This window comes from Ictalurus punctatus, chromosome 15 (assembly GCF_001660625.3).
Source record: "Ictalurus punctatus breed USDA103 chromosome 15, Coco_2.0, whole genome shotgun sequence".
In the NCBI taxonomy this organism is placed as follows: Eukaryota; Metazoa; Chordata; class Actinopteri; order Siluriformes; family Ictaluridae; genus Ictalurus; species Ictalurus punctatus.
The window spans coordinates 12,748,528-12,770,801 of record NC_030430.2 but is presented as its reverse complement, the minus strand read 5'-3'; the positions used below and the strand labels follow the sequence as shown (position 1 = coordinate 12,770,801).

General features: G+C 42.2%; 1 protein-coding gene and 1 long non-coding RNA gene across 2 annotated transcripts; one reads left to right on the top strand and one right to left on the bottom strand.

Annotated features, from left to right (window-relative positions):
* The first annotated feature begins 12,398 nt into the window (after window positions 1–12,398).
* On the top strand, window positions 12,399–14,575 carry LOC128635127 (uncharacterized). The gene is made up of 2 exons (XM_053686303.1): window positions 12,399–13,079; window positions 14,108–14,575. The coding sequence occupies exons 1-2, from the start codon at window positions 12,440–12,442 to the stop codon at window positions 14,182–14,184; spliced, it is 717 nt and encodes a 238-aa protein (XP_053542278.1). The 5' UTR covers window positions 12,399–12,439; the 3' UTR covers window positions 14,185–14,575.
* Window positions 14,576–18,938: 4,363 nt separating this feature from the next.
* Window positions 18,939–20,072, bottom strand: LOC108275679 (uncharacterized). The gene is made up of 4 exons (XR_001814738.3): window positions 20,034–20,072; window positions 19,757–19,958; window positions 19,634–19,666; window positions 18,939–19,222 (listed from the first exon to the last, which is right to left on the bottom strand). It is a non-coding gene; the product is annotated as an uncharacterized LOC108275679 (long non-coding RNA).
* Between the last annotated feature and the right edge of the window lie 2,202 nt (window positions 20,073–22,274).

Genomic DNA, 22,274 nt, shown 5'->3' with positions numbered 1-22,274 from the left:
CACTCGAGCCCGGGGTGGAATGTATATCCATGCTCTAATATTGAATGAATGTGTGTGGCGTACACCAGGGGTTCCAAAACTTTTCCAGGGCAAGGCCCCCCAAATGGCATTAACATTTGACCGAGGCCCCCCTTTTGCAAGATGTCTTTAAAACACATTAAAAATACAGACTTCTGAATATATCCCCCCTTTTTTTTTTATTAATAATTACATCTTTACATTATATTAGGAATTGATTGTGTGTGTGTATGTGGTTGTCTGAGAGTGAGAAAGAGATAACTAGTGGGAGGCATGGGCACACCAAATTGTTGAGGCCCCCCCGGGTGCCCCCTGGAGGCCCCCACTTTGAAAACCACTGGAGTAGACCACCCTGCAGCAGCACACACATCCTGTAAGGATACTGCTTTGGACAAAGCCTTTGAGGATGCGACACCCCTAGTGGAATGAGCCCTTATGTCCAGAGGCGTAGCGAGACCGTGTGCCTCATAAGCTATAAAGATTGCTTCCACTATCGAATAAGAGATGAACTGCTTCGACACAGCATCACTTCTAATGTCACTGCCAAGCAGACCAGCAGCTGCTCTGACCAGAATGGTGGATATAAGTACAGAGAGCCCTTACTGGACACAGTAGGTGCAATTTCTCTTGTTCCAGTGTTAGGAATGGAGGAGGGCAGAAAGTCTGCAAAACTACTGGCTGGGCAGCAGACGTAGGCACTCGCTTGAGAGATGCCAGGGCCAGCAGGAGAGCTACCTTTAGAGTCAGAAGCTTCTCTGAGGCTGACTCTAAGGGCTCAAATGGGGCACCTGACAGACCTTCCGGGACCACAGAAAGGTTCCAGGAAGGTATGTGTTGTCTGTAGATGGGCCTCAGCCACCTGACACCATGCATAAATCTCGAAGTTAGAGCATGTTGCCCCACAGATGCTCCATCAATAGGGGTGTGGCTGGCCAACAAAGCGACCACGTAGATCGTGATGTAGAAGGAGCCAACCCTGCCAAGAAACGTCCTTGTAAGAACTCCAGGACTGTAGCTATTGCACAGTTCACTGGATCTAGCTGAGGTTCCTCACACCACAAGACAAAAAGTCGCCACTTGAGCACATACAATTTGCTCGTGGATGGTGCTCTAGCATTCAACTTGGTCTCTACAATCTCAGTTGTGAGACTGAGGAATCTCAGGGGCCAGACCCACAGTTTCCATAGTTCCGGCTGAGGGTGATAAATCAGCCCTCTGGCTTGAGACAGTAGATCGCTGCGGATGGGAATCTCCCAAGGACTGCCGCCCAGCACAGAAATTATCTTTGAGAACCATATTAGAACTGCCAATAAGGTGCTACTAGCAGCAGACATAGACAGTCTTGGCAAAGTCTCGCTAGAACTTGTGGGAGCAGAGCAATCATGGGAAAAACGTACAGATGTGATCTCGGCAATGTGTGGCGTACAGCTCCAATGGTGTGGGAAGTGAGGGCAAACCACAGCAGGCAGTGGGTTGTCTTCTGAGAGGTGAACACATTCACTTCTGCTAGGTTGAACCACTTGGCTGTCATATGGATTCCATCACTTGTGGATGGGGCCTCCAATCCCTGGGCCTCAGTTCCTGCCTCAATAGCATGTCTGCCCGAACATTCCAGTTGCCCTCACTGTAAATTGCACTCACTGACAAAAACTTTCCCTCTGCCCAGAGAAGAATTAGTTGTGCCTGCCTAAACAGTGGGCACGAACATAATCCTCCCTGGTGGTTGATATATGAGTCCACCACTATATTGTCACAACTAGCACATGGTGACCTTTCAATTGAGGAAGAAAGAAAGAATTTTCTTTTGGCCTGCATTTGTAGGTGATTTATAGCCATTCCAGATGAGGGCCGCTCCAGAGGCTGTGAGCTGGACAGCCAGCTAACACCGCACTCAAGCCCATGAGGGAGGTTTCTGTCATTACCATCTTGCTAAATGGAGACACCCCTAGAGTGTGATCCATGGCTAGAGACCGGGGAAACCTTCAAATTCTCAGAGCACGTAGGCATCACTGCGTGACACTGATTACTCTCAGAGGTTTCATCCTTGGATGAAACCCCCGACTTTGCAGCCACCACTGAAATGGTCTCCTGTGCAATAGGCCCAATATGCCATTGGCTGCTGCTGCCATAAGCCCTAACAGTCTCTCATAGAAGCTGGAGGGGATGCCGACATCCAGTTTTATCTTGCTCAGTGTTGATAGGATTGATCCTATGTATGTTGGGGATAGAAACGCCCTCATAAAAGTAGAATCCTTATAACCTCTAGAAAAGCTGTCCTCTGCACAGGAGAAAGCATACCTATTTTGAGGTTCAACCTAAGCCCCAAGCTCTTCATATGGACGAGAACAATATCTCGATGTTGAATCGCCAGTTCCCTGGATCATGCTAGAATTAACCAGTCGTCCAGGTAGTTTAGTACACAGACGCCTTGTAGTCGCAATGGAGCCAGAATAGCATCCATGCATTTTGTGAAGGTGGGAAAGGATAAACCTAGCCCGAAGGGAAGAACACGATATTGGTATATACGTTGCCTTCAAACGCATACCTTAGGAACTTCCTGTGACTGGGCAATATTTCTATGCGGAAATACGCGTCTTTTAGACCTATCATCACAAACCAGTCCTTAATCCGAATCTGTGTAACGATAAATTTGAGCATCAGCATCTTAAACCTGTATGTCCAAAGAGTACAGTTCATATTACGCAGATATAAAATCTAAAACACCTCTAAAACTGTGAGGGTGATTTATTTTCACTGGGGAGAAAAAAAACACTTCCCTTTCAAAGGGAACTCCACGTGGAAACTACTGCAAACTACTGCCAAATGTGTCTCTATGGGTTCTGTCTACCCCCGGTTCAGACGTGTGCTCATCACAGTAGTCAGCACAGACCAGAGCCCGACATTAGCACAGGAAGTAAGACCCCTCTTGGACAAAGGGGCCAGAGAACATGCACCCCATTTCCTGAGGGAGGTTTTTACATTATTTCCTGGTCCATAATAAATAGAGGAGTGTGTGGCAAATTTTAGATCTGCGTTATCTGAACTGTACTCTTCGGACATACAGGTTCAAGATGACACCAAAACTTATCGTTCCACAGATTCAGTTTGAGGACTGGTTTGTGACGATAGATCTAAAAGGTGCATATTTCCACATAGCCAAGATCGGGTTCTTCCCTTCGGGCTAGCTTTATTCCCTCGCACCTTTACAAAGTGCATGGATGTCATTCTGGCTCCATTGTGACCCCAGGGCATCCATGTACTAAAGTACCTGGACGACTGATTAATTCTAGAACAATCCAGGGAACTGGCGGTTCAAAATTGAGATGTTGTTCTCGCCCACATGAAGAGCTTGGGGCTCAGGTTGAACCTCAGAAAAGTATGCTTTCTCCAGTGCAGTAGACACCTTTTCTAAGGGTTATAAGGATTCTACTATGATGAGGGCGTTTCTACCACCAACCAGTCCTATCAACATTGAGCAAGATAAAGCTGGATCTTGGCATCCCATCCAGTCTCTATGGGAGACTATTGGAGCTTATTGCAGCATCAACCAATGTCAATTGATACAGCGGTGGTGTCATATATTGACCACCAGGGAGGATTATGTCCACACCCCCTGTTCAGGCAGGCACAACTAATTCTTCTCTGGGCAGAAGGAAAGTGTTGACAGTGAGTGCAATGTACATTCTGGGCAACTGGAATGTGGGGGCAGACATCATGTTGAGGCAGCGGCTGAGGCCCAGGAATTGGTGGCTCCATCCACAAGTGGTGGAGTCCATATGGCAGAGGTTTGACCAAGCGGGACTGCATGTCTTCGCCTCCGAGGAGACAACACACTAACTCCTCCCGCACAATTAGGGCACAATTTTCCCTTGATCGCTCTGCTCCCACAAGTTCTAGGGAGAGTTCACCAAGACAGTCTACGTCTGCTGCTAGTAGCACCTTATTGGCCAGCCCGAATATGCTTCTCAGAGATAATATCCCTGCTAGATGGCACTCCTTGGGAGATTCCCATCCGCAGCGATCTACTGTCTTCTGTCTTCTACGATCTACTGATTTATCACCCTCGGCCGGAACTATGGATTCTATTCCTAAGGTGCCTACATCTGCTGCCCAGCCTGTGGTGTTGCAGGCTTTGTGCCCTCCTCTGTTCCTCACACCAGAACAAGAGTGAATGCACCTGCTGTGTGTAGTAAGGGCTCTCTGTACTTACGTCCACCGCAGTGGCATAAGTCAGAGCAGCTGCTGGTCTGCTTGGCTGTGACAGTAGAGGTGATGCTGTGTCAAAGCAGCATATCTCTAATTGGATAGTGGAAGCAATCTCTATCACTTAAGGTGTCTCACTCTGTCTCTGGGCATAAGGGCTCATTCCACTAGGGGGGTCACCTCCTCGAAGGCTTTGTCCAACAGGGTATCCTTACAGGGTGTGTGCTGCTGCAGGGTGGCCTACGCCACACATTCATTCGATATTATAGTCTGGATATTCATTATGGCCTGGGCTCGAGTGTCTTGCAGTGACCCTTGGGCTTGGGTATTTTTGAACAGGCCGTACCCTCATTATGACGGAGTGGGTATTCTCGTTCCCATAGTGTTATGCTAAATGCAACGTGGAGTTCCCTTTGAAAGAGAACATCTGGGTTACGCATGTTGCCCTGTTTCCTGAGGAGGGAATGAGAAGTTGCGTAGCTTTGTCATACCAGGGTAGGCCTGTGAATTGCATCTTCGCTTCAGATAATAGAGGCTGACGGCACAGTTCACAGGTGCCATATATATATCTATATCACACGATGCACTTAATTGCTACCTCACCTGATCAGGACAGGCCTATAAATAGGCATGATTTTACACAAGCTTCAGATGCCGGTCACGCGCAAGGGCGCTCCCATAGTGTTATGATAAACACACGGTCTCGTTCCCTTCTCAGGGAACAGGGTTACATGTGTAACTCAGACGTTTTTCACAGCACTGTATATACACACACACAGTAGTGCTTGAACATTTGTGAAACCTTTAGAATTTTCTATATGTCTGCATAAATATGAGCTAAAACATCATTATATTTTCACATGTCCTAAAAGTAGACAAACAGAACCCAAGACCAACCCAAGAAATTCAAGATCATTGTTACCCTCCCAAGGAATGGTTAACCGACCAATATCATTCCAAGACTAAGACATGTAAAAGTACATGAGATCACAAAGGAATCAAGGGTAACTTCCAAGTAACTAAATGCCTCTCTCACATTCACTAATGTTAATGTTCATGAGTCCACCATCAGGAGAACACAGAACAATGATGTGCATTGCATTGGTTGCATGGAGAAAACCACAGCTCTCCATAATGAACATTGCTGCCTGTCTGCAGTTTCTGTCATGTGGACAACGGAAACATGTTTTGTTAATGAATATCAAAATAGAAGATTTTGGTGTAAATGAGAAGCGTTAGGTTTGGAGTAAGAAAAGCACTGCATTCCAGCATAAGAACCCTATTCCATCTGTGAACCATACAGGTGGAAGTATCATTGTTTGGGCCTGTTTTGCTGCATCTGGGCCAGGAAGGTGTGCCATCATTAATGCAACGATGAATTCTGAATTAGACTATTGAATTCTAAAGAAAAATATCTGTCTTAATGTAACATTAAAGTTAATGTTTTTGAAATGGCCGAGTCAAAGTCCTGACCTTACTCCAATATGAATGTTGTGGAAGAACGTGAAGCAAGCAGTTCATGTGAGGAAACCCAAAACATCTTAGATTTGAAGCTGCTCTGTACTGAGGAATGGGCTAAAATTCCTCCAAGCCAATGTGCAGGTCTGATCAACAGTAACTGGAAATGTTTATTTGCATTTATTGCTGCAATTCAATTCAATTCAATTCAATTCAATTCAATTTTATTTGTATAGCGCTTTTTACAATAGACATTGTCTCAAAGCAGCTTTACAGAAATATCAACATGGTATACAGATATTAAAGGTGCGAATTTATCCCAACTGAGCAAGCCACTGAGTGGCGACGGTGGCAAGGAAAAACTCCCTAAGATGTTTTAAGAGGAAGAAACCTTGAGAGGAACCCGACTCAGAAGGGAACCCATCCTCATCTGGGTAACAACAGTTAGTGTGAAAAAGTTCATTATGGATTTATATGAAGTCTGTATGGCGTTAGGAGCAGCCGTAGTCCCAGCAGTCTGGAATTAAAGAAGATTTGAGCTCCATCCAGAGGCAGAAAAGATCTGGATCTCTAGTATCTCCATAAAGTCGTGTGGGGCTTGGAGAAAGGAGAGAGGGAGAAAAAAGATAATTATGACTGCGAAGTAGTAGAACAGAATCTAGTCAGGGTAGGCTTGAGTAAACAAATACGTTTTAAGCTTAGACTTAAACACTGAGACTGTGTCTGAGTCCCGAACACTAATAGGAAGACTGTTCCATAACTGTGGGGCTCTATAAGAGAAAGCTCTTCCCCCTGCTGTAGCCTTCACTATTCGAGGTACCGTCAAATAGCCTGCATATTTTGACCTAAGTAGGCGTGGCGGATCATATAAAACCAAAAGGTCGCTTAGATATTGTGGCGCGAGACCATTTAGTACTTTATAGGTTAATAAAAGTATTTTATAATTAATGCGAGATTTTACTGGGAGCCAATGCAGTATTGATAATATCGGTGTGATATGGTCGTATCTTCTAGTTCTAGTTAGGACTCTAGCAGCTGCATTCTGGACTAACTGGAGCTTATTTATATTCCTACTGGAACATCCAGACAGTATGGCATTACAGTAATCTAATCTAGAGGTGACGAATGCATGAACTAGTATTTCCGCATCATGTAGTGACAATATGTTTCTTATTTTAGAAATATTTCTGAGATGAAAGAAGGCTATCCTAGTAATATTATCTACATGAGCATCAAATGATAGGCTGGAGTCAATAATCACTCCAAGGTCTTTAACTGCTGTACATGATGAAACAGAAAGACCATCCAGAGTAAACATGTGATCAGAAAGATTACTTCTAGCTACACGTGGGCCTAATAAAAGTATTTCTGTTTTATCAGAATTAAGTAGAAGGAAGTTAATTAACATCCAATGTCTAATGTCCTTTACACAATCCTCAACTTTACTAAGCTTCTGTCTGTCCTCTGGCTTCGCTGAAACATACAACTGTGTATTATCAGCATAACAGTGGAAGCTAATTCCATGTTTACAAATAATTTGACCTAGGGGTAGCATATATAAAGTAAAGAGCAGTGGGCCTAAAACAGAACCCTGTGGAACTCCAAAAGTAACCTCAGTACGCATGGAGAAATCACCATTTACATCTACGAACTGATAACGATCGGTCAGATAAGACCTGAGCCAGGAGAGGACTGTTCCCTTAATACCAACAACATTTTCTAATCTATCAAGTAGAATAGTGTGATCTATAGTATCAAAAGCTGCACTAAGGTCGAGTAACACAAGCAGCGAGACACAACCCTGATCGTAAGTCAGTAGAAGGTCATTTACTACTTTAACTAACGCTGTCTCTGTGCTATGATGAGGTCTAAATCCTGACTGATACATTTCATGAATGTTATTCCTATCTAAGTACGAGCATAACTGCTTTGCTACAACCTTTTCTAAAATCTTAGAGATGAAGGGGAGATTTGATATTGGTCTATAGTTGGACAATTGAGACGGGTCAAGATCAGGTTTTTTAATCAAGGGTTTAATAACTACTAATTTAAGTGATTTAGGTACATAGCCAGTGCTTAGGGAATAATTGATTATATTTAGAAGTGGTTCAATTACTCCTGGACAAATCTGTTTAAAAAAACATGTAGGTACGGGATCTAGTATGCAAGTTGATGAATTGGCTGAAGAGATTAATGTAGCTAGTTCAGTCTCTCTAAGCGGAGCAAAACACTCTAAACATTGATCTGATATTGCTACATTGTCATGTAATGGGTTTGTTACAGTACTGTCCGGTTTTAATTTAATGGCCTGTATTTCACATCTAATATTTTCAACCTTATCAATGAAAACTTTCATGAAATCTTCATTGCTATGTAATGATTGAGTGTTTCTGTAGTGGTTTTATTCCTAGTTAATTTTGCTACTGTGTTGAAAAGGAATCTAGAATTGCTTTTGTTGTCTCCTATTAAGGTGGAGAAATAGATTTTTCTAGCATCGCCAAGAGATTTCCTATATTTCAGTAGGCTCTCCTTCCATGCTGTTTGAAATATCACCAGTTTGGTTTGACGCCATTTACGTTCTAATTGTCGAGTTGTCTGTTTTAAGGTTCGCGTTTGATCGTTATACCAGGGTGCTAATTTTTTTTCTCTAATTATTTTCCTTTTGAGTAGAGCCACTCTATCTAGAGTGTAGCGGAGTGTTGACTCCAAGCTTTCAGTCGCCTGATCGAGTTCTGTGTGATCTGACGGTGATCCAAATCTAATAGATGTTTCTGCGAGATTATTTATGAAGCTCGGTGCAGTAGCTGATGTGTAGGTACGTTTTATGCGGTAGCGAGGCGAGGTGGAAATATTATGATCAATACGTATTATGAACGAGATAAGATAATGGTCTGAGACAACTTCAGACTGCGGAAAAATGATAATATTTTCTATACTTAGTCCGTATGTTAGTATGAGGTCAAGAGTGTGACCACCATTATGAGTAGGCCCGATTACGTTCTGATTAATCCCTACTGAATCTAAGATGGACACAACCGCTAATCTTAGAGGGTCTTCCAGGTTATCAAAATGAATATTAAAGTCTCCGACGATTAATGCTTTATCTACAGACACAACCAGGTTTGAGACAAAGTCTGCAAATTCACTAAGAAATTCAGTATATGGCCCTGGGGGTCTGTAAATAATAATTAGAGGAATTGACTTATTTTTTGTGGCTACATAACTTATACTGGTATAAAGAATTTCAAAAGAATTAAATTTATGCTTAGGTTTTTGTGTGACGACTAGATTTTTACTATGGATGAGTCCAACACCTCCTCCTCTACCAGTTGAACAAGGCTGATGTACATAACTGTATCCAGGAGGACTGGCTTCATTTAATGCTATGTACTCGTTTGGTTTAATCCAAGTTTCTGTTAAACACATTAAATTACATTCCTGATCAGTAATGATGTCGTTAACAATAAGAGCCTTAGACGCAAGAGATCTAATGTTTAATAGTCCTAGCCTCAGATCAAAAGTGCTGGCTGTGCATTCAATATGATTTAATTTTATGTTAATTAGGTTACGAAGATAGACTTTCCGAGATTTTCTATATATTTGTATAGCTCGGGGAACAGACACAGTCTCTATAGTATGTATTACCTTTGCCGGATTTTTAATTGAACATTGATTATACTGAATGTTGTTATTATTGGAAGATGTACTTACGGTAGGCAGTCACTTGGAGTGTAGCGCCTTGGAAATGTTGTCTGAAAGCAGTTCCGCTCCAAGGCTGCTGGGGTGCAGGCCATCAGGACGAAACAACCTAGGACGTTCCCAGAACAGATTCCAGTTATTGACAAACACCAGATTCTGCTCATTACACCAAGAGACTAACCAATCATTTAATGCTAGAAGTCTACTGAACTTTTCTGCTCCACGTCTGTATGTGGGAAGAGGTCCAGAGACGATGATCTTCGCGGTGGGTGATCTGCCTCGTACCGTCTCGATCAGGCTGGAGAAGTCCCTCTTCAGTACCTCCGTCTGCCGCAGCCTGGTGTCGTTCGTCCCCGCGTGCAGCACAACCTCTCCAATGCGCTCGTCCTTCTTCAGGATCCCGGATACCTGCGCAGCGACATCAAGGACACAAGCACCAGAAAAACAGTGTGTGCGCACCTTACCTTTAGATGAGGCTACACGGACGTTCCGCACAATGGAGTCCCCGACGATCAGATTTGTGTGATGCTAACAATAATAAACAATTAACTTTTGTTAGTATAAAATTCGTATTCACATATTCACCTATTTATTTAAAGAACATGAAATGTGTGAACATGTGGTTGCAGAAATTTCATGAAAACAATCTTTAACTGACTTTTGTGTTCTCACTTGTTCATGACCAAGACTTATTATGCAGTGTTAAAGCAATACATCTCCAGGATGTGGTCCCTTGTTACCTTGACAACTCAGCTAGCAGAGCATTTGAGCGTGGTTGCTGCGGAAACACCTGGATAGCTTCCCGCCTGCCTTATCCACCAATATACTGTACTTTTGTGCTACTCTGTGCCACCTGCCTTTATAGCACTGGCCAGATATTTACAAGAAAACCCGCAACACTGCCAGCACAGAGGGATAACAATATTCATAAGGAATCTTAATAATTACAAGGGAAATTGATGTATTATCCAATATGTTATCTCATTTATTGATAATGAGAAAATATTCATCTTACATTTTGTTTTCATGGTACCATGCTTCCATGATGAGTCTTTGAGACTAATTTTCACTATGAAACATGATCAAGAGGTTGATGACAAAATGTGAAGATTATAAGAGGCTAATTATTTTGACATTTGTCCATGAAAGCCATGGGTAGATCAAAGACTAGTCTCTCTCTCTCTCTCTCTCTCTCTCTCTCTCTCTCTCTCTCTCTGTGTGTGTGTGTGTGTGTGTGTGTGTGTGTGTGTGTGTGTGTGTGTGTGTGTGTGTGTGTGTGAATATCAATGTGATGCATACCATGTTGCATCATTAAGAATTCAGTATTGTAAGGAATTTTATGACATGACAATGTCCCATAACTGACACATTCAAAAATAGTAGTGTCACTTTCAACATAAATAAATTCAACAAAATTTCAACATTTACTGATAAGAAGGCTCAGTTAATACTAAACAGCTGACCACAGATGCACAAACATGGCCCAGACACACTATCAATATTAATAAATAGGTGGAGATGAAAGGATGTTTCCTTCATTCATCTGTGTGTGCAGGCTTTAGTTTGTGGATAAGAAATTACTCTGATGTGGAAGCATATAAATACTTACCTTCTAGAACAGATATCCACACTGTAAAAATGGCATCTAACAAGTGGAAATACCTTGTATATAGTGGAATTTATCTAGTATCACCTATTATAAGATTACAATAAACCAAATATAAGATTATTAAACCCATTTCAAGTCATTTGTACTCATTTCAAGATTGATCTAATTGCATTCCGATAGAGTTCTAAAGTTCTAATAACCTTGTTTTATTGGCAGATAATTTTGCTTCTTTCTAGAAATAAATGCTTAAAATGAGCAAAATTATCTGCCAATAGAATAAGAAAACTACAAGCTTGAAATGTGTAATAATGTCCAGAAATTGGTTTAATGATCTTTTATTTTTGTTATTGTAATCTTATAATAAGAAATTCTATATTATTTTTTCTAATATAGATATTTTATTTGACTATATTAAAGATATTTTCACTTGCTAAGATGACATTGTTTGCAGTGCAGCTGGACTGATAAAGCATTATTTTAATTTACTCACTCTCTCAACAATGTATGTAGCTATTACTCATGTAGTAAAAACCTTTTTTCCAGCATTTAAGGCTTTTTGTATGGTATCACTGTGCTAGAAATTAAACCTTACATGGTAGCACGCGAAGACAAAGACACATCTGAAATTTCTAAAACAGAATTCTGCTTTCAGTTATTTAAGGTATATATCTTGGCATTCTATCATGTTAACTGGAGAACCTGCTGGCTTAATTGCTTGCCTGACTGACAGTGACTCTTCAGAAAGATGACCCTGCTGCTCTTCTCATGGCTGGCAGGCACAGGCATACTCTTGCAGGCACACCCCTCGATCTCAGAGCATGGACAGGAATAGATTCTGAATGCCAAGCAATTACTATCAGTGAATGGCACTCTGGGACAGGCAAGCCTTGCCCTGTGCCTGCCTACGCCTAATCACTCATATTTTCCATTTCTCACCCACCTTCCCTGGATTTTCACTCCCCAAGCCTTTTGAAGTATGCTATAATCTTTTTTCTTTGGACAAAATGTGTAAGATTTACAGCAATCTGGGTATAGATCTAGATAATAAGTACCACTGGTAAAGGATTACTTATTGCAAGTGTGATTACTATATGTGATTTCCCATATGATCACAGCTGTAACTGTGCTTCCTTGTTGCTACGAGCTGTACTCTTGTTGCTAGATTAAAACAAATTCCGGTATTCAGTTTCGGTTTCGGTCGGGAGTCGCTCGTTCACGCAACTACTCTTTGTTTTGCTAATTAAAGAGGCGTGCTCAGCTGAAACACATCGGTATTTATTAATTAAGAAACGCTGAGGCGGAAGTGTCAGCCCTTGTCGTGTGAAAACCGAGCTCGTGTAAAGACCTGCGAGTCTACCTGCGCGAGTCCACCGAGCAAGGATACCACACGTGCTGCTAAGTATACTTTTCTCCCTTTATTCCTCTTACTGTTACCTGTTTTCACAAACTAACATGTGTCATCAGTTCATCCCTGTTATTTGCCACAGGCGCAGACCGTGGCATTCTCCCAGAAACGTACGCAACTTGGACAACCTGCGCTCTCTGAATGCGGCCTCTGCAGGTTCCATCTCATTCTCAGTCGGGCTTTGGAACTGCCAATCTGCTGTCAACAAGGCAGATTTCATTTCTGCATTCGCAACCCACTCCAATCTCAGCGTGCTGGCTCTGACTGAGACCTGGATCCATGCTGAGAACACTGCCACACCCGCTGCCCTGGCCTCCGACTTCAACTTCTCCCATACCTCACGCCCCAACAGGCGAGGGGGTGGTACAGGTTTGCTTCTCTCCAAAACATGGAAATTTACCTGGCTTTCTCCGTCTTGCTCATACACGTCCTTTGAATTTCATGCTGTTACAGTCACTGACCCTGCCAAAATGCACTTTCTTGTTGTTTACCGTGCTCCAGGTCAACTGGGGAAGTTCATCTATGAATTTGACACGCTACTGTCCAGCATCCCAGATGATGGAACTCCTCTTCTAGTCCTTGGTGATTTCAACATTCATCTAGACAAGCCACATGCAGCTGACTTTCTTGCTCTCCTTCCCACATTTGACCTCAAGCAGTTCATCACACCAGCAACCCACAAAGCCGGTAAACAGCTTGACCTCATCCTCACATGTAATTGCACCACACATAATCTTCTCATTACTCCTCTCCACACCTCTGACCATTTCTTTATCCAGTTCTCTATTTCTCTCCCCTCACCACCATCAATGTCTCCTCCCTCTATCTCTTTTCGTTGCAATCTTCGCTCCCTTTCCCCCTCATATTTCTCCTCTGTTGTCACAACCTTACTTCCCTCCGAAAGCCACCTTTCCTCACTTGACCTAAACACCGCAACCGACATGCTATGTTCCACTCTAACATCTTGTCTTGACAGCATATGCCCCCTAACCTCCAGACCTGCTCGCACATCACCCTCTAGTCCTTGGCTCTCAGAAGCTCTGCGTAGCAACCGGGCCAAACTAAGAGCATCTGAAAGGAAATGGTGCAAATCAAACAACCCAATTGACCTAACCAATTACCAGACACTTCTCTCTTCTTTTTCCAATAGCATCTCCATTGCTAAAGCCACATTCTGCCAAGAGAAGATTCTTAGTTCTCCCAACACCCGCATTCTTTTCAAAACCTTTTCCTCTCTACTCTGTCCCCCTCCTCCCCCTTCCCCTACTTCTCTCACTGCAGATGACTTTGCGACTTTCTTTACCAACAAGGTTACATCAATCAGAAACCTGTTCTCAGCCCCAGACATGCATAGACTGACTCCTCCTCCGGGTAACTCCCAACTGACTTCCTTCTCTCTCCTCTCAGAGACTGATGTCTCTAAACTCCTCCTCTCTAGCCATCCCACAACCTGTCCTCTTGACCCTATCCCTTCTCACCTTCTTCAGTTCATCTCTCCCACACTATTACCTGCACTCACACACATCTTTAACACATCGCTCTCTACTGGCGCATACCCTACCTCATTTAAGCAAGCCTGGGTTACCCCACTGCTTAAAAAACCATCACTCAACCCTGCTATAGTTGACAACTACAGACCTGTTTCCCTACTCCCTTTTCTTTCGAAAACTCTTGAAAGAGACGTTTTTAATCAACTCTCAAATTTTCTCGCACAGAACAACCTCCTGGACACCAAGCAGTCAGGCTTCAAGAGCAACCACTCCACAGAGACTGCTCTGCTTTCCGTCACTGAAGCCTTACGACTAGCAAGAGCAACCTCTAGATCATCTGTCCTCATCCTACTTGACCTCTCTGCTGCTTTCCACACTGTGAACCATCAGATCCTCCTGTCAACTCTCTCCAGCCTGGGCATCACTGGAACGGTTCTGCGCTGGGTGGAATCCTATCTCTCTGACAGATCCTTCAAGGTATCATGGAGGGGAGGTATTTCTGAAACTCAGCAACTCGCAACTGGCATTCCACAAGGGTCAGTTCAGGATCCACTCCTCTTTTCTATCTACACCACATCTCTAGGGCAGGTGATTGAGTCTCATGGCTTCTCATATCATTGCTATGCTGATGACACCCAGCTCCATTTGTCCTTCCAGCCTGACGATCCATCCGTTTCTGCACGCATCTCTGCTTGTCTTGCAGACATCTCGGTCTGGATGAAGGAAAACCATCTTAAACTTAACCTGGCAAAATCTGAGCTTCTCGTCATCCCTCAACCTCACTGTACAGCTTGGTTCACTCACACTCATGCCAACCAGGACAACCAGGAACCTTGGGGTGATTCTTGATGATGGCTTGACCTTTGCAGACCATATCTCAGCAACTGCAAGGTCCTGTAGGTTCATCCTTTACAACATCAAGAAAATCCGACCTTACATCACCAAACAGGCTACACAGATTCTAGTCCAGGCTCTTGTTATCTCTAAACTGGACTACTGCAACTCACTGCTTTCAGGCCTCCCAGCCAGCTCCATCAAACTCCTTGAGATCATTCAGAATGCTGCAGCGCGCCTCCTCTTCAACCAGTCCAAGAGAACCCATGTCACACCCCTCTTCATCTCCCTCCACTGGCTTCCTGTAGCTGCCCGCATTAAGTTCAAGGCCTTGATGCTCACCTACAAAACAGGAACAGCACCCTCCTACCTCAATTCTCTCCTGAAGGCCTACGTTCCCTCTCACAATCTGTGATCGATTAGCGACCGACGTTTAGCAGTTCCAACTCAGCGTGGCGCAAGGTCACTTTCCAAAACCTTCACACTAACTGTTCCTCAGTGGTGGAATGCACTTCCAATCTCAATCCGGACCACAGAATCTCTCACCATCTTCAAAAAACAACTAAAGACCCACCTCTTCTATGAACACCTAACAAACTCAAAAAAAAAAAAAAAAAAAAAAATTGCACTTACACCTCTACTCTGCACTTTGCTTCTTCTGGAATTCAATTAATAGATCTCGTATGGTAGCACTTCTTGTATTGTTGTCTGCTTGATATCGCTTTGCTTGTATCTTTCTCATTTGTAAGTCGCTTTGGATAAAAGCGTCTGCTAAGTGAATAAATGTAAATGTAAATTTAAATTTATATTTAACTGAAACAATTGCTCATGTGTTCACAGCAAATTATCCAAAAAGTCTGATGGCATTGTATGATAAGGAAAATCTGAAATAATTGCTTATAATGTTATATTAGTTGTATGGTTTCAATTACAATTTTCAGGGTGGAATCCCGAATCACTATTTTGAGACATGAAATGTTATCTTAACTGGATGAGATCACTATCATCCTAAACCAATATTAGTTCGTAAATGTTTATCCTGAAACAAATTAGGTTTGACCCAAATCCATCCATCCATCCATGCATCCATCCATCCATTTTCTCTACTGCTTATCCTACACTGGATCACGGGGAGCCTAGAGCATATCCTAGGGGACTTGGGGCACAAGTCAGGGGACACCCTGAATGAAGGTTCCAACCCATCACAAGGGACAATTGCACACACACTCACATACCCATTCACACACTATGGACAATTTAGAGATGCTAATCAGCCTACAGCGCATGTCTATGGTCTGGGCAGGGAAACCAGATTACCTGGAGGAAAACTCCAAAGCACATGGAGAACATAGAAAAATTCAAACTCTGTGCAGATACCAAAACAAAATGTAATACATATATACATAAATATATAATATTTTGCTATAGCTAACTGTAGAGAATAACCCTCAACAAAGCTAGCCACTGTTCCAATATCTGATTAAAAAGTCTGAACAATTTCAGAACTGTTTAAATCCAGATAGCAGAGGACTCCAGTCTGGATCCATTTTACCTACAACAAATCTGCATAACAGTCACAGTTATATCTTGCCTTTGATCTGATTTTGGGAGGGCCAGATGATGAATGTAGTTAACCTGCAACCCAGTGTCATTAGTGAATTGTCCTGGTGCCATGACAAGATATAAGACAGACACATAGAGCAATTATGTATGGTTAACAATGAATGTTTGGTGTTTTAAAGGTTTTTACATCAGCTAATCTTATGTTGGGTAATGATTTTTAATAAACTTGTATTTGATCATTTATACACCCTAAAATGTAAGTAGTTGCTGTTAAGTAGCTACATAAAATATCAAATTTACCTGGCATGCTAAAATGACCTACTGGCTATTTTTTCCCCTCTAAGAAACTTGCCTACACATGGGCATTGGTTGTGTGGAATATTTGGCCAAAGTATGACATGGCTGAATGGAATGTTTATGGTATTTAGCAGATGCCCTTATTTAGAGCAACTTACATTTATCTCATCATACATCTGAGTCCAACAATGGCAGCAGTGGGGTTTGAACTCACGACCAGAACCTAGACAGTTCTGAACAGTAGACTAACACCTTAACCACTGAGCTACCACTGCCCTATGAAACAATGAGCATTTTGAATACGGCTTTAAAATTATGTAAGGTTAACTTTACAGTATGGTTAGCATTAGCAATTAGTACTGAAATTATGTGACTGTGCCTAAAGTTAGGCTTTTTAACATGATTTAGACTTTGCTGTCACCTGCAATTTATTTTATTAGACTATATAAATGGCATGTAAAATGCACAATGCAAAAGGGTAAGTAATAACCGATAAATGAGGTCCACTGAGTTGTTAGAGGTGACAGCAATTATTTATTTATTGTTTTACTAATTTGTGTCATGTAAGCAGCATCATATTCAGATATGCATATCAGAAGCCTAGTGTGCATAATAAGATTGTTTGCTATCATCAGCATGGTGTGATTCCTCATTAACCATATTCACTTGCTGTAGGTTGCCATCAGTCAGTGACTGATTAAACTCTTGAAACAAAAAAAGTGTCAATACAACAGCAAACTACCAACCCAGCAAAAATTATGGAATCACCACACTTAGAGGATGCTCACCCAGCCTTTTTATTCTATAGCAAATAAACAAATCACAGTGTGACACGGGTTTAGTTTAATAGATGAACATTCTGGCTTAATGAAACATACCTCAAACAAATTAAATTAAATTAAATTACTTTCATTAATTGGGTGTGTGAATGTGTATGTGATTGTGCCCTGCGATGGATTGGCACCCTGTCCAGGGTGTACTCCGCCTTGTGCCCAATGCTCCTGGTTCCCCTGTGACCCTGAAGGAAGGATAAGCAGAATAGAAATGGATGTATGGATGGATACTTTCATTAATGGTATGTTTTTCCAGATCAAGTAGAGAAAAAATTATGGAATCACTCAATATTGAGAAAATAAATTATGGAATCATCAACAAAAAAAATCACAATTAGTACTTTATTGCTCTTCCTCTGTCTTTTTTTTTTCTTTGAGGCATGGACTTCATTAATGAAAAACAATATTCTCCATCAAGCTGGTTCTAACCTTCTCGAATAGTGTTTGACTGATCAGCTTTGCAGGATGGAGCCTCATCATGGACCAATTAAAAAAATTTCCACCATAATTTTCAATCAGATTGCAATCCGAACTATTTGCTGGCCATGTAATTGAGCTGATATGCCTTTCCTGAAGAAAAGCTTTAACACTCTTTGCTCTGTGGCAAGATGCATTATCATCCTGAAAAATTACTTCATCACCAAAGCTATTTTTTATTGATGGAATGAGAAAAGTGTCCAAAATTTCAATGTACACCTGTGCATTGACTGTTGAGGTCTCCCCTAGTCCTTTACCTGGCATGCAATCCCATATCATAAAAGAGTGGGGAAATCTGATTGCCTGAAGAAAACAGTCATCTTTAAATGTTTCATTAGAATGGCATCTGACAAAAGTTCCAGCATCATCTCTTTGGCCAATGTAGACTCGTAATTCATTACAGAATATCACTTTCATCCAATCATCCACAGTCCATGATTGGTTCTCTTTAGCCCACTGTAACTTTGTTTTCTTCTGTTTAGGTGTTGGTGGTTGTTTTTATTTGGCTTTTATATATGTAAATCCCATTTCATCCAACCAATTTCTTACAGTTCTGTAACAAACACTGACCCCTATTTTTCACTGCCCATTTGTTTTTCATTTGTTTTATTGTGCATTTTCTATTTTTAAGGCATATTGTTTTTGTTTTCTATCCTGACTCTTTGGCATCTTCCTGGGTCTACCCGTTTGTTTTCCTTTTTTAATATAGCAATGTGGCTCGTTCATTTCTTTTTGTACCAACTGCGCCACCCTGAGAAGATGGGGAAAATAAAAACTATGCCACGTGTAGCAATGTGGCTCGTTTCGTTTATATACTATGGTGATCTTGCCAACTATGCCATGTGTAGCAATGTGGCTCGTTTCGCTCTACAACTACGCCACTTGTAGCAGTGTGGCTCACTCATTTCGTTATGTACCAACTACGCCACCCCGAGAAAACGGGGAAATAACCCAGTTGAAGACACGCAAGTACGTTCCACTTAGAACAGGCAAGAGGCATGGGTTTCCATATAAAAATACATTTTATTTTGAAGTTAAGAACACTGGCCAAGAATTATTTTAAAAGAAAGGAGCAGCCAACGCAATCAGGCATTGGTTAAATAAAACTGTCACAAGAGGAAATTAACAATAATCATAGGAAGACTTAGGCTTCCTGTATGAAGGGCAGGCTAGTACAACAGCACTAGCTATAGAAAAGGGAAAAGCACCCCACTAATCAGAATCATACCCACAAAATTCACTGCAAATAAACACAGCAATAACGATGACCCTTAATCAAGTAAAACCAAAGGTGCAGCAAAGAACCCCCCACCCAGCCTCAGGAAGCACTCAGCTCCTACAAGGAGAAAACAAAAACAAAAAATCAATTACAATACACTCATAGCAGACAAAAAAAAAAAAAAACAAAGACAAACTTACTGTCACAAAAACACAGATAACCCCACACTCAACTGATTGCAGGTAGCAAGTTTACCAAAGTTGACCAAAACTACTACTACCGAATAGCAGTATCAGCATAATTGATACAGACTGTTACAACACAGTTGAATTAAAGAAAACTGATGTTAGTGACAGTAACCAACACAAAACAAAATAATAAAACAAAGCAGAACAAAAGAAAGCAAATCAAAACAAAAACAAGCACAAAGTAAAAGGCAAAAACCAATCAATCAATCAAGCAGCCCCAAAGCAGCAACGTGGCTCCGCGAGTAAGGGGGAGGAGCTATACCAAAACGACCGCACTCACTCAGCCTGCATTAATGCATGCAAGATCAAGGACCTAAGAACAACAAATAGGTGTTATAATCTCAATTTTGAAAGCATACAAAAACATTTAGCTAAAATAATTGAAACTAAGCGATTTACCTACCGTGATCCGATGACATAATTCTCAAGACGGCACATACGAAAATCATATGATAGCTTCTTTAATAGTTGTGACAGCAGCAGCTGGCGCGCCGACCGGGGCTACGTTAAACTGCCATGCTACACAGATGAGAGCCCTGGCGGCACACTACACTGAGAGCAAGCAGCACACCACACATGCACAGTCTTGGTAGCCCAAAGTCACACTAAACAAATAAATCGCATGATAAGTGGACAATGCTAGCATCAAACAGCTAAGCGACAAAGCTACCAGCACGTACCTCTGCAGTCCATAGCAACGAAAGGAAGGGGCGGGTTTTCGACCATGACGCATTCCGTGAGGCCTAAACAACAGCTTATATACTATGGTAGGAAGAGAGCTCATTGGCCACGTAGTTAATAAGGATGACGTTTTAGTCACAGCACACCTCACTACATTAACCTTCCCATTTTGTTTATACTTGTACAAAATTATAGACACAGCTGACTGGCAACAACCGACATCTTTTGCCACACTCCAGGTTGGATTTCCTTCATGAAGGAGTTTTATAATCCTTTACATTGTTTGCATTTTTAGACTTGTCGGTGGATACAGTTTATGTACCTCAGTGTTTTGTTCACGAGGGATGGAAAGGGGGAGTGTGAGATTGACAGGAGTATTGCTGTAGGGCCTGTAGGGTCTGCAGGCACTGTATGGGTCCATATTGGTGAAGTGGGAGCTGAGTCCTCAGACAAGTCTCCCGGTTCACATGTCAATCTGCCGCCCCATCCTCATATAAGGACGAGATTGCGGGTGCAAGCAGCGGAAATGCGGATTCTCTGCAGGGTTGCTGGACTAACCCTTAGGTATAGGGTGAGGAGTTCAGTAATCCAGGAAAGCCTTGGAGTAGAATCACTACTTTTCTGGATCGAGAGGAACCAGTTTGGGCATCTGGTAAGGATGCCACCTGGGAGGCTGCCTATGCAGTTCTACTGGGAATACCCCACTGGGTGGAGACCCAGGACATGCTGAAAGGATTATATCTCCTGGCTGACTCGGGAACACCTGGTCTGCCCTACTTAGTATGCTGCCACCATGATCCTCACCAGGACAAGCTGTGTAGAAAATGTATGGATGGAAAGCATTAGATATTTTTTGCCCTGGTACAGCTTCTTTTTGCATTTTCGGCACTGATTATCTTTTTTAAATCATGCCTACAAGCAGGCTGAAACTGTGGCCACCTGGTCCCTCTGGTTTTCTGCATGGAGAGGCGGCAGCCACAGTTGCCTTCTGTAACCCCCTCACAATTCAGCAGGTCTGCCTGGTAGGCCTGCAACACTGCCATTGTATGCCGAGACCCACTGCTGCGTAGGCTTTGCCAACCAATGCCAAGGTGGTCTTACATGGCCTGGATGGCAAACCTGGCCTACTTGATTTTGCTGACATCTGTGCCATCGATGGTGGGAGGTATCTCGCAAGTGCCTCCTCCACATTCAGCATAGCAAAATAACCGTAATGTCTATCCCTCACAATGGCCAAATAATCTGACGTTGCAGGGTTATAAACATGGCTTCCCCCATAAGCGTTTTCTGCTGTGTGAGGGAGCGCTCTCCTTCTCACAGGCTCCCCCTCTGGCTCCTCTGAGTTAGAGAGAGTGGGTTGACTCTCCATACAGGAGGGAGAAGTCGCTTCGTGAGCTCTAAAACCTCTGGCCTGTGATACCGGAGAGTTGGCTCTGGAGGAAAGAGTGAGAGACAGCAGTGCTCATTTCCAATTCCTCCTCCAGACACATATGGAACCCACAGGATCCCAAATGGTATTTGTTTAAGAAATACAAATTACTAGGTGATTCCACAATTTTTAACTCAACATTGAGTGATATATTTTTTTCCTCTACTTGATCTGGAAAAAAATATATGCAATTAATTAAAATTATTTAATTTAACTTGTTTGAGGTATGTTTTACTAAACCAGAATGTTCAGCTTTTAAACATAAAGAGTTTTGTGTCATATCTGTCATTTGTTTATTTGCTACAAAGTAAAAAATCTTGGTGAGCATCCTTCAGATGTGGTGATTCTATAATTTTTTGGCAGGGGTGAAATGTGAAATGTGTGCAGTGCAAACTGAGCTGTGACAGTTTGTCAACATTTTCAGACTGAGGTGATTAGTGGCATCCTTGCTGTTTAACTTTTTTGCATTGTGAGGTATCATGAGTGACCTCTGTGATGTGATGAATGCAGGTTTTGGCTGTTATTAAAAGCAACCATGGCAAACACACCAAAATCTCTAGGCAATGCTCAAAACAGTAAACAGCCAAATGGTCAGGCAATAGACAAGCAAGTATTTACTATATAGAGCAAATAAATAAACAATAAACAAAGCTCAGGTAGATCAGCAAGACAAATCGGGCAATAATAAAAAGGCTTGGTAATATCGCCAGTGCAATGATGGAGTGAGACCAAAACCTTGCTTACTCAGAGTTTGGTCCCAGAGCACCTGTTAGGAGTTAGTTCAATCAACCTACAATTGGTAACTCAGAGT